This window comes from Hyperolius riggenbachi, chromosome 1, assembly GCF_040937935.1.
Source record: "Hyperolius riggenbachi isolate aHypRig1 chromosome 1, aHypRig1.pri, whole genome shotgun sequence".
NCBI lineage: Eukaryota > Metazoa > Chordata > Amphibia > Anura > Hyperoliidae > Hyperolius > Hyperolius riggenbachi.
This window is the reverse complement of record NC_090646.1, coordinates 643,485,801-643,498,220: the sequence shown is the minus strand read 5'-3', so window position 1 is coordinate 643,498,220 and position 12,420 is coordinate 643,485,801. Positions and strand designations below refer to the sequence as shown.

The 12,420-nt window shown below is 44.5% G+C and overlaps 1 protein-coding gene across 7 annotated transcripts in view; it reads left to right on the top strand.

Moving 5' to 3' along the window:
- Positions 1-12,420, top strand: part of DCC (DCC netrin 1 receptor) — a 1,000,213-nt gene that overhangs the window by 593,904 nt on the left and 393,889 nt on the right. For all 7 annotated transcript variants that reach the window (XM_068251343.1, XM_068251342.1, XM_068251341.1 and 4 more), the window contains one exon: positions 2,850-2,970. In XM_068251343.1, coding sequence (XP_068107444.1) covers positions 2,850-2,970 — 121 coding nt within the window. The remainder of the gene's footprint in view (positions 1-2,849; positions 2,971-12,420) is intronic.

Genomic DNA, 12,420 nt, shown 5'->3' with positions numbered 1-12,420 from the left:
TTATGAGTTACGTTTACATACAGTGGCACTTTATTTGTATCTGGTAAACAAGTAATAAGGATGCTAACCAGTCGGTAGCAGGAAAAAGGGGCGCCTGCTGGGGGTGGACGAAAAGGGCGCCGCCATAGACTTTAATGCAATTATCGTTAACACGGCGAAAAAAGCAGAAAAAAGGGTGCCGCAAAAAATTTTGTTAATAACATTAGAACATTAGAGTTTTTGAGGTAGTTTTCGTTTTAGAAGTTTACAACGGTATAGTTTTTTGTCATATTATTTCTTTAATAAGCACAGATTTTACGTTTTCAAAGGTATTATCGATAATATATGTAAAAGGGTGTTTCTGCAGAGGGAGTGGTTAGGGTTAGGCACCACCAGGGGGAGTGGTTAGGGTTAGGCACCACCTAGTCAGTGGTTAGTTTTAGGCAACACCAGGGGGAGTGGTTAGGGTTATGCACCACCAGCGGAGTGGTTAGGGTTAGGCACCACCAGGGGGAATGGTTAGGCACCACCAGGGAGGTTAGGGTTAGGCACCACCGGGGAGGTTAGGGTTAGGCACCACCGGGGGTATTCAGGGTTAGGCACCACCGGGGGGGGGGGGGAATGTGGTTAGGGCTAGGCACCACTAGGGGAGTGGTTAGTTTTAGGCACCTCCGTTGGAGGGTTCTGTGTGAGGGTAGGGTTGGGTTAAGCAATAGCGGCGAAAAACGTACCGACATTTAACGTTAATATTTATTCGTTATTATATCTCGTTTGTTTTTTGCAACAGTAAATATCGTTAATAAAGCTTGACAACGATGGTTCTGGTTATCAATTTCGTTAATACCTGGCGCCAAATTCGTAAATAAGTCGGGCCCTTTTTTCACGGCGCCCTTTTTTCATGCACGCATTCAGTCATTTGTCTTATTTGACAAAACAACGCATGCATCCGGAGCAAGGAGTGCTTGAGGTATAAGTACACTGAGACGTTTAACATGAATCGCAAAAACGAATATAACTAGATCATAAAGTTTACTGAATGCCTCCGGAGTCCTCTTTTAGACCATGATGGAAGCCCGAGCAACAGCAGAAACGGGAAGTAGTGCTAATGTTAGTTGTGCCGGCTTGCTTGCCGTTTTATTTTGGCGTGACAGCTGATTTTGATTTGCCGCCGCCGTTCCCCGGAGGTAGCGCCGCGCTGCTCTCCGGGCCTCTCCCCCACGTCTGGAATCAGGCTCAGTACTTAGTTAAAGCGTAGCCGGAGTTTCTTGGAAAAGGTTCAGATGTGACGGGATGCCACACATTTATCTCCTCCTTGAAAGCTCTGCCCGCGAGCAAAACATTTTCGATTAAACTTTTGCTCCGGTTATAATTCCCACAGGTGCCATAGCATAAAGAGGACTTAAACTGCGGCGGCAACGAGACGATGACAGGTTCACGCGGTACATCGCTCCTAGACACTGCTCATCCCGCTCACAGCAAGGACCTGAGAGCAGCCAGTTATTAAAATTGTCATTCCGCGTCTGTAGCCTGGATCATCACCAGGCTTAATAATATCAGCACAGCATGGGCTTCACTTAAAGCACACCTGAACTGAGATGACATGACAGCAGCCATATTTATTTCCTTTTTAACAATACCAGTTACCTGGCATTCCTGCTGCATGCATGAAATAGAAGCGCAAGGAAAAATGGGCGCCGGGTGAAGCTGATATAAGTCTCAACGATAAATACCATAGTGAATTGGGCGCCAAATGAAAATGAAAAACATTTACAGTGGTAATGATGATAGTAAAACATTGGTGAATGTTACCAATATTTTACTAAAACTAAACCTAACTCTACTCTCACACAGAACCCTTCCCCCTCCGATGCTGAAACCCACCCCCCCCCCCCCTCCCGTCCGATGCCTAACCCCAAAACCTCCCTTTCTAACCTTATAAGCTTCATAACGATTTGTAAATAAAAAAGACAAAAGTATTTAAACACTATAGCTTTCTAATTTTCGAAAAGATCATATTTTTAAAAACTATGTTATAATGCTCTCAAAATTACAAGAATTTCCAAAACTATGGCGTTCTAATCTTCAAAACGATATTTATCAGGCACCCAAATTCCTGCTTTCGGCGCCCAATAGCCAATGTTTGCATTAGTGCCTATGGCGGCGCCCTTTTTGACTGCAGTAGTGTCTGAATCACACACGCATGCAGCTTATATATGACAGCCTCCATATACTTCTCACTTCAGGTTCCTTTTCAGATATGATTTGCTCTCATGCATACCTACTCTTGTAGTGCAGATTACCTAAAGCTCAAAGTATTATGTTTTGGACAGTATGGTTAGAAACTATTATGGATTTTTTTTTTGAGAATTTTCCCAAGTTACTTTCTTAACAGGAATTGGGTACATTTATCCAAGCAATTTTTAAAATATGTTTTTATATCAGAGAAAGATTAGGACCTTTGTCTAGTTTTTATTTGTCAACCTCCCTTTTTGTCTCCATGACCACCAAGCAACACAATAAAGCCCTGAAGGTCTCTGGGACAGGAAGTAGTCTAGTGAGACAGCAAGTGAAAGAAAGGTTGCAGATAGCAAAAACAACCTAAGAAGAAGTCATAAGCCCCCAAAAATGTTGATTGCAATTGTCATCAATAAGACGTCAATAAGAAGGACGGTGGCAGTTTTTTCCCATGATGCACTGGATGTTTGCCACAGTTGTCTGTGTGCTCGCGGTGCAGTCAGTCGGAGAGGAGGATAGGGTGTGTTATTAGGAAAGATATTGTTGTATTTATCTAGCCAGGAGTGAGTCACTGCAGGTCATTTTCCTTTTATCTCCCAGATTCCTCCTAATGACTCATTTTTTGCTTCTTGCAGGGAGGCAGCAATCTCAGGATATTGGGTCTTGTGAAGTCTGATGAAGGTTATTATCAGTGTATAGCAGAGAACGAGGCCGGCACGGCTGAGACCTTCGCTCAGCTCATTATCCCCGATCCCGGTAAGTCATTTCTGTTATTTGCAGTACAGTCTATGGTGGCTGTCACTATGCAGGTTCAGAGGAGTATAAAGCTGCTCACAGATAGACTGATCTCAGGGCTCCCCTGACACTTCCCTCCACCCAATATAGTAGTCAGATGTGCTCCTAACAACCCCCACTCCTTATGGAGGCAGTGGTGACGGGCAGACACTCACCTCCTCTGAGTTCCAGGCATTGCAGGTCCGTCTGTCTTCTCTGTAGTGCTGCTGCTCTGCACTTCCTGTTCCTCACAACAGACACTAGAGCCTGAATGGAAAAACAGGAAGTGCAAAGCAGCAACACTAAAGACGAAGACAGATGGACCTGCAACGCCTGGAACTTGGAGGAGGTGAGTGTCACCACTGCCACCGTAATGCTGTGGGTGGGGGGGGAGGTAATTTTGGTGATGTGGTGGCAGACACTTGGGGGTACCTATGGATGTTGGTGCCATAGGGCAATTGCCCCCTTTGACCATATGGTAGCGCCGGCAATGACTGGTCCATCATTTGTCCCTACTTTCTCAGAACCATATCTGCAGGATATCAGGGTGACTAACTAACTCACAATATTTTGCTAACTTTCCTAACTTACCTACTTAATCTTAACCCCCCTGCCTACCCAATCACTAACTTGGTCACTAACCTCTCCTTTAAAAACCACTGTCACAAAAATTTTTTTTGCAAAAGTTGCAAAATTTAAAATGCATACATATATAATGTAGATGTCTCCAACAGTAAAATGCATCATAAATTACTGTCTGACAGATCTGACAGGCTTTGGACTAGTCCATCTCCTCACAGAGGATTCTTAGTATTTTCTTTAGAAAAGCACTCCATGGAAAGGAGGATGCCAGCCAGGCTACCCACACATTTGCACACTATTCTAGCCGTTGGACTGAGCAAATGCTGTTCAGCCTGAGAACCCCCATGAGGAGATGGAGTAATCCAGAACTTGTCAGATCTCTACAAAAAAAATGCTGCTTACTGTAAGTGACACAGCAACATAGGAAAATGTCATTTATAGTGCATGTTACTATGTGGAAAAAGCCAATTTTTTACACATGCACTTTAATTTTTACACATTTTTTTTTTTTAGCAATAATGGCCCTTTAACACCCCCCCCCCCCTTCTTCTCTAACCCCTCTCTTTACCTGTTTCTCATTAAATTGTTTTTTATTAAAGAGAGTCTGTACTGTAAAATTCTTACAATAAAAAGCATATCATTCTATTCATTATTTTCTCCCGGGCCCCTCTGTGCTGTTTCTGCCACTCCTTGCTGCGATCCTGGCTTGTAATTGCCAGTTTTATGCAGTGTTTACAAACAAAAAACATGGCTTCTAACCACTCTGAGAACAGCTTACTGTGTGACTCATGCAGAGCTTGGAGAGGGTGTGTAAAGCTTCTGCCAATGACAAGCAGTGCTGCACATTCCACACATTCCAGCCTCAGCCCGACAGAGACGACAGAGGAGAGAAGATAAGATTTATTACAGAGACAGTGCAACTAGAAAAGGCTGCAGTATGCCAGAGCACATTAGAACAGGTATAGGAACTTATAGGATAGAAGAAATAAGGCTAAACATTTTGTTACAGAGTCTCTTTAAGGAATTTAAACAATAACAGGTAGAACATGCAAAAAAGCCCCCTGTATTAAAGTGTACACTGCTCCATCTCCGAGACAGTTGGTTATTACAAGGACATTCTGTAACATTTGTATAAATGACAAGGTCGCTTACAATGTATACAGACTGTCACTACTCCTAACATAGATAAAACCAATACAAAACAGATACATTATGCAACTCTTTCCCGATTTCATTGTTTATACAAATGACTTCTTCAGTTCAAATGAGGTAACAAAATTATTCAAATATTTCCATGTACTAATAGTCCATTCATTCCAGGCCGCCCATAGCCCCCAGGCTCCCCCTCCTCCCCCAGCGCAGGGGCTGCAGGAGCTATTGTTATGCCAGGGTGCACATTATTGGTTTAGGCCTAACAGAGCTGGGACAAGGTCCTCCAGCACCCAAGGCTGAGACCTCAAAATGTGCTCCTCCATCCCTCCCACCCCAGCCATCACACACTGATTGTGCGCCCCTCCATCCCTTCCACCCCAGCCGTCACACACTCATTGTGCGCCCCTCCATCCCTTCCACCCCAGCCGTCACACACTCATTGTGCGCCCCTCCATCCCTTTCACCCCGGCCGTCACACACTCATTGTGCGCCCCTCCATCCCTTCCACCCCAGCCGTCACACACTCATTGTGTGCCCCTCCATCCCTCTCACCCCAGCCATCACACACTGATTGTGCGCCCCTCCATCCCTTCCACCCCAGCCGTCACACACTCATTGTGCGCCCCTCCATCCCTTCCACCCCAGCCGTCACACACTCATTGTGCGCCCCTCCATCCCTTCCACCCCAGCCGTCACACACTCATTGTGCGCCCCTCCATCCCTTCCACCCCAGCCGTCACACACTCATTGTGTGCCCCTCCATCCCTCCCACCCCAGCCATCACACACTGATTGTGCGCCCCTCCATCCCTTCCACCCCAGCCGTCACACACTCATTGTGTGCCCCTCCATCCCTCCCACCCCAGCCATCACACACTGATTGTGTGCCCCTCCATCCCTCCCACCCCAGCCATCACACACTGATTGTGCACCCCTCCATCCCTTCCACCCCAGCCATCACACACTGATTGTGCGCCCCTCCATCCCTTCCACCCCAGCCGTCACACACTCATTGTGTGCCCCTCCATCCCTCCCACCCCAGCCATCACACACTGATTGTGCGCCCCTCCATCCCTCCCACCCCAGCCATCACACACTGATTGTGCGCCCCTCCATCCCTTCCACCCCAGCCGTCACACACTGATTGCTATTAGACTAAGAGGCTCCCCAGGGCTCCCCACCCCCCAACACCTTAATCTCTAGTTATCAGGCTTGCAGTCACTGCCATGTATCCCCTTTCTTATTTATTTCTTCAAACACAATAGGGGAATGATAGCTGAGTGAGTTGTGCGCCCCTCCTACACTGCGCTCTGAGGCTGGAGCCTCTCTGCCTCGGCCTGGCCCTGAGGCCTAATATTAGTGGTTGCAGTGCTCAAGGTTTTCAGGCTGATTGACAGCACGCCCTTCTTAAAACCTCCTTAGCGGTAACCCCGAGTCAGGCACGGGATGGAAATCCACAGCTCAGAGCAGTAATCCCGAGTTGGATCCATCTTAGGTGTGGAATGTGTAGGGCTGCCACAGATCTATCAAGTGATATGATTATTAGGGTCTTAAAGCTTGTGAAACAATTGCACTGCTTTTGGAAAAAAAAATCTAGAAATAATCATACCGCCAGGGAGGTTAATCCATAAGCAATGCATGGAGACTGACTCAACGTAATTGATAACTTTATTCAAGCAGACACAAGGCAAAGTTTTGGGACACAATAGTCCTTCAGTTTATTAATTGTATCTGAACTGGTACAACATCAGGCATCATTGCCAATGTACTTGCAGGGGCGCCGCCAGGGTACAAGCAAGACCAGCCTTACTTGGGGCCTTACTTCAGAGGAGGCCTCGCTGTCCCTGGTGGGCTGCCCTGTGCTCCGCGGCCCCCGTCCCCTTCTGCCATCGGTAGCATGCCCCAAATCTCACCTCTCTCCTGCTGCCAGCTTCTCGTCCTGTCACCATGGTTATTTTCGGCCAATGCCTCTCATGATGTCAGAGGTGGCAGTCAGAAGTAACTATGGTGACCGGAGCTAAGCAGTCTGCGGTGAGATTTGGCACAGGATCAAGGCCATGTGACTCCCTTCAGTTGGGTGGGGGGCACTGCAAATTATTTGTCGCTTGGGGCCACAGAAAACCTTAGCAGCACCCCTGTCAACTTGCCAGCAAGCGATGTTGTTCATCTGGTGGGGGTGTGGCTGAAACCTAGAAAAGCAACATATTTATGGCAATAAAATGTAGAGAAACCGAGAGCCCAATATAGTGTAGTATGTTAAAACATAAACGAAGTAAGGCAAATCAGTGAGAAGAATATACTCATAAACGTGGGTTACCACACAGGCAACCACTGTACAAACAGGTGAGGATATTAGACCTGTCCTCACTCAGGGCTAAGAAGTCGCTCTCTGTAGATGAGAAAGAGGGGTAGATCACCCCTCCACCAGGGGTGGACACGATTTTGCAGTAGGAGAACAGAGGCGCCAGCAGAATAAAAGTGGATAAAACATTTAAAATTTGCTTGGAGGAAGTGGTGGACTTACCTCCATAAAGCAGACACGAAAGACTGTCTGAAAAGTAGCAATCACATTTATTATATGGTACCCCAAAAGTGCAACGCGTTTCGCAGGCCGAGCCCGCTTCATCAGGCAATAAACGTGGGGACAAAACAGAATTCCAGCAATAGCAGGTGTAGCTCCTCATATTTATGGCAGGGACTGTAAGTATAGCTTTGTATGTAAGCCATAGCTCCCAACTGTCCCTCTTTTGTAGGGACAGTCACACTTTGGGAGCCCTGTCCCTCTGTCACTCTCTCCTCCTCTTGTATCCCTCTTTCAGGACTTTGTCCCTCTTTCTATGTATATATATATATATATATATATATATATATCTACTAAAAATGTGTTTGACTCTAAACTTTATTCACATCCTTTAAAGTGATATAATACTAATTTTAAAATGTTAATATGGAGGAAAATGAACCAGGATGGAAAGGACCAGTGTGGTTTGAATTATAAAACAACATATTTTTCTTATGAAATATTTATTGTATGCGTGACTAGGGGTGTGTTGGGGATGTGATCAGGGGTGTTGCAGGGGCGTGGCTTAAAGAGGAACTCCAGTGAAAATAATGTAGTAAAAAAAGTGCTTAATTTTTTACCAAAATTATGTATAAATGATTTAGTCAGTGTTTGCTCATTGTAAAATCTTTCCTCTCCCTAATTTACATTCTGACATTTATTACATGGTGACATTTTTACTGTGGGCAGGTGATGTAGCTGCTGCTAGCTGTTTTGGCAGTTGAGGACAGCTGTAAACAGCCATTTCCTGTCTGTAAACCTTGTTACATTGTAACAAACTGCCAAAAGTACCGCAGTACTCAAAGCTTCTTGTGGGAGGGGTTTCAGCACAAAATCAGTCATACAGCGCCCCCTGATGGTCTGTTTGTGAAAAGCATTATATTTCTCATGTAAAAGGGGGTATCAGCTACTGATTGGGATAAAGTTCAATTCTAGGTTGGAGTTTCTCTTTAAGTGTCCCTCTTTCTCATCTCAAAAAGTTGGGAGGTATGTGTAAGCATATACCACCTCTCCTGCCCCCGGTGTCCATGGCGGTGCCCTTGCAGCTGAGCTATACATGCTTTGCAAACATCAAGCATACAAATTCCCTTTCACCATACATGTGCCTGCCAGGCAGAACCACCTCCACTGTATGTAATGTGGTGTTTCCTTGCTATCCAGTCATCAGCGTGCTAACTGCTCATATACAACGCTGCAAGGACTGAGAAATCGCTCTGAATCCGCTTCTGTAGTCTCTTTATGTTGCAGAATGCTTAATATGGATTCATGTAATGCTTCGCAAATCGATTTTCAGTGCAAGGTTGGGGGAAATAACCTCTGATTATCATGGTCACTTCAGCCTACAGAAATCTTTCTTTCTACAAACATATTTAATCCTCAGGGCTAAAGTACATTTCGACCTTGCGTTTAAAAAAATAGCTGGCAGAATGCTTTTCTTTTACACATTATTTTATGATATTTTTTTACTGTTTTTATCATTCAAAATATGAAACTTCCAAATTGGCTGTGAACAGCTTCAGGTTTTACAGATGGAAATAATGACATTTTTGAGTGTTTTTCTTTGTAACTTACGTTTGCTGGTTTCGTTGGCTTATGTGCCCATTCTGCGCCAACACTAGAGAGTTCTTCAAGCAGGCAAAATTATAGGGAAAAAACAGGAAGTGGCAGGGCCACAGGATCAGTTGATCGCATCCATGACAGTTCCTGGGCACAGGCCATCCAGGCAAAGGCATCAGGCAGCCTTTACTGTACAGAGGGTAGTACTGTTATTAGTTTTCTGGCAGTCTGCTAAAAAAAAATAAAAAATCCTGCATGCTGCATTTTTTCTGCTTTTTTTCCCCCTTGTGTTAGCTAGCGAACTAGCATCCAGGGGAAAAAACGCAAATTGGAATCAAAAATGCACCTTGTAGTGTAAAAGAAGCCTGAATGTGCCCTGCTCTTGCGGTGTGTTTTTTCTTTTTACTTTATGATGAAGTCTCGCCCGGCAGTACATCGGTACCAATGGATGAAGGGGTAGAGGACGGGCTGTCTCCTTTGCCTGTCCGTTTTACCGAACATCAGATGGTTAGTTACCAACAGCTCCAGGCTGGAGGTAAAATAATGAACATCTCACTTATTTTACAGAACGCTTTTTGTTTTTTTATTAAAAATTGAATCTCTTTTTAGAACAACAGGAGACAACACAAGAAAAGGATTAAAGGCCAACTGTGTGGAGGCTGCTAATTTTTTTTCCTTTTGTGCAATACCAGTTGCCTGGCTGTCCTGTTGATCCTCTGTCTCTAATACTTTTAGCCATAGACCCTGAACAAGCATGCAGCAGATCAGGTGTTTTCGACATTAATGTCGGAACTGACAAGATTAGCTGCATGCCTGTTTCTGGTGTGATTCAGACACTACTGCATCCAAATAGATCAGCAGGACAGCCAGGCAACTGGTGTTGCTTAAAGAGTAACTGTTAGGCTACAAAAGCTAATTGATACCTCTATTCTCCTGTGTTAAACAGTTTAGAAGGAAGCCTTTTTGGCAATACTGAATTTTAAAATCTCTCTTACTTTGTTGTTTGCTGAATACCAATCCTCTTTATTCCCAAGCTCCTAAGGAGGCCGCAGGCTGCAGCCTGCAAAACAGATACTGCAGAGCATGCTAAGGCTGCTTCTTCTCCCTACTGCACTCCCTTGGTTCTCCCCTTCATTTCCCTATCCCGCCCTAAGGCTGCTTTTACAGTGGGAAGTTACAGGCTCATGTTACAGCAGCCTGTAACTTGCAGCCCAACTCACAGCACTGAAAAATCAATGTGCTGTTCACAGTGCACATGTTGCATTACAGTATACTGCAGGAGTCCGCTATTGTTCCTGGCCACATGGCTAGTTAATATTCACTGCACAGTAGTGTTGTCCGGATCATGAAAGATTGGATCTTTGATCCGGATCTTTTTTGTGAGTCTCATCATCCGAGATTCGGTTCACAGTGGATGTCTGGAAGAAACAGGAACTGCAGCTTCTCTCACGCTGCTGCAATTGATTCACAGATTCGGTTCAAAGATCCGGATCTTGTCAATGATCTGATTCGATCATTGAAAAGATCCGGACTTCCCAGTATAGAACTAAAGCGGCTCACCTCTGTTGATCTGACAGCCTCCCCAGGACGATTGCCCGCACCCTCCACTGACAACATGATCACCCCCCTCTGAGTGCCCTGTTAGACCAGAGGCTGGTGGGAGTGTCTGAGGACTGGAACTTGGGAGGGCTAAAGAATAGTCAATCAGGAAGCAGGGAGGATATGACCTCACAATTGGCTTCAGACAAGACAGACTAACATGGAACCTGCCATGAGCTGTCAGGAGCATCAATCTCTGCAAATACTATATAAAAATTCTGTGAAATCCAAACGTGGACAGTGAAATGCATATGTAATGTAAGTACAGCCAATATTTAGCTACTGATATATGTGTTGTTTTTTTTCTCTGAGACCTTATACCTAACAGCTCCTCTTTAAGGGGGAATAAATATGGCAGCCTCTATATACCTTTCGCCACAGTTGTCCTTTAAGATAAAATGGGGCCTTAGGCAAGATAGCGCTTTTTTTAAAGTATGATTTGGTGGGGGCTAGCATCCACTATGCCCCTAGAGCAGGTATGTCAAACCGGTCCTACAAAGGACGAGATCCTCACACAGTTTTCATACAGCTCAAATGAATTTATAGTTCTGAATCAGGAAAGGTGCTGTCCATCAGGTGGAACACATTCATTTCTGGAGTTCCACACATGTGCCCTAGACTCTCTCCAGGCATCTGCCTAGGTTTGCCTTGTGGATGATCCGACTCTGCAAAACACAGTTGCTGGCTTGAGAATACCTTCCCAGGTACATCAGAGTGCAGGGTCTGGCTATTACAAATATAAATGTGTGACTGGTTCTCTTTATGTCTTAAACCCCTGTTCAATCGGATCTGGGTAGTTGTAGTTATACATAAATTATTCAGCTGTTCTGGTCCAGTAAACAGAGTGAAATTACAATCGTGTGAAGCTTAGAGATGAACAGAGAAAGGTGTCACTCGTCTCCTGCAAACCAATCTAATTCTTTTTCTTATCTTGTTGGGTGACTTCTGCTCCGTGTCATTTCAGATGGCGGCGTGGTGAGAATAGCAATCGGCGTCGCCGTTCTGCCCGGGATCTGAAATTCTAATGGTCCTTCCTTTATAATTAAATTCGGAGGCACCCATGCATTTTTGTTATTCATTATTTATCTATTTGTTACAGAAAGCCAAATCGGATTCATGGATTACTGCAGATGTCGCCGAGAATCATGCACTAAAAGATTTAAATTAAAATAATGCACAACAAAAAGGCTGTTTTCAGAGAGGGAGCAAAATAGGAGAATAAAGAAATAAACGCAGAAAAATATAAACAAAATGAAAGCCAGAAAAACAAAATCAGAAATATCTCTCCATCTTTAAAGGATACCTGAAGTGACATGTGACATGATGAGATAGACATGTGTATGTTCAGTGCCTAGCACACAAGTAACTAGGCTGTGTTCCTTTTTTTCTTTCTCTGCCTGAAAGAGTTAAATATCAGGTATGTAAGTGGCTGACTCAGTCCTGACTCAGACAGGAAGTGACTACAGTGTGACCCTCACTGATAAGAAATTACAACTATAAAACACTTTCCTTGCAGAAAATGGCTTCTGAGAGCAGGAAAGAGATAAAAAGAGGAATTTCTTATCAGTGGAGGGTCACACTGTAGTCACTTCCTGTCTGAGTCAGGACTGAGTCAGCCACTTACATACCTGATATTTAACTCTTCCAGGCAGAGAAAGAAAAAAAGGAACACAGCATAGTTATTTGTGTGCTAGGCACTGTACTTACACATGTCTATCTCGACATGTCACATGTCACTTGGGGTATCCTTTAAAGTGGACCTGAACTCTTGCACAGGACACAAGGAAAACATGACAGAAATGCACCCTGTATGTATTTAAAGAGTTTAGCCTGTGTTATTCTCCCTCATTTGTGTATAATCACTAGTTGTAATTTGATCTCTCCCATGTGTCACGCGACTGCCATGGCAGATAAGCAGATAAGCCCATTTGAAAGCACAGGCTGTTAATAATATGTACGCTTCCATGAATCAGGAAGTAGAAA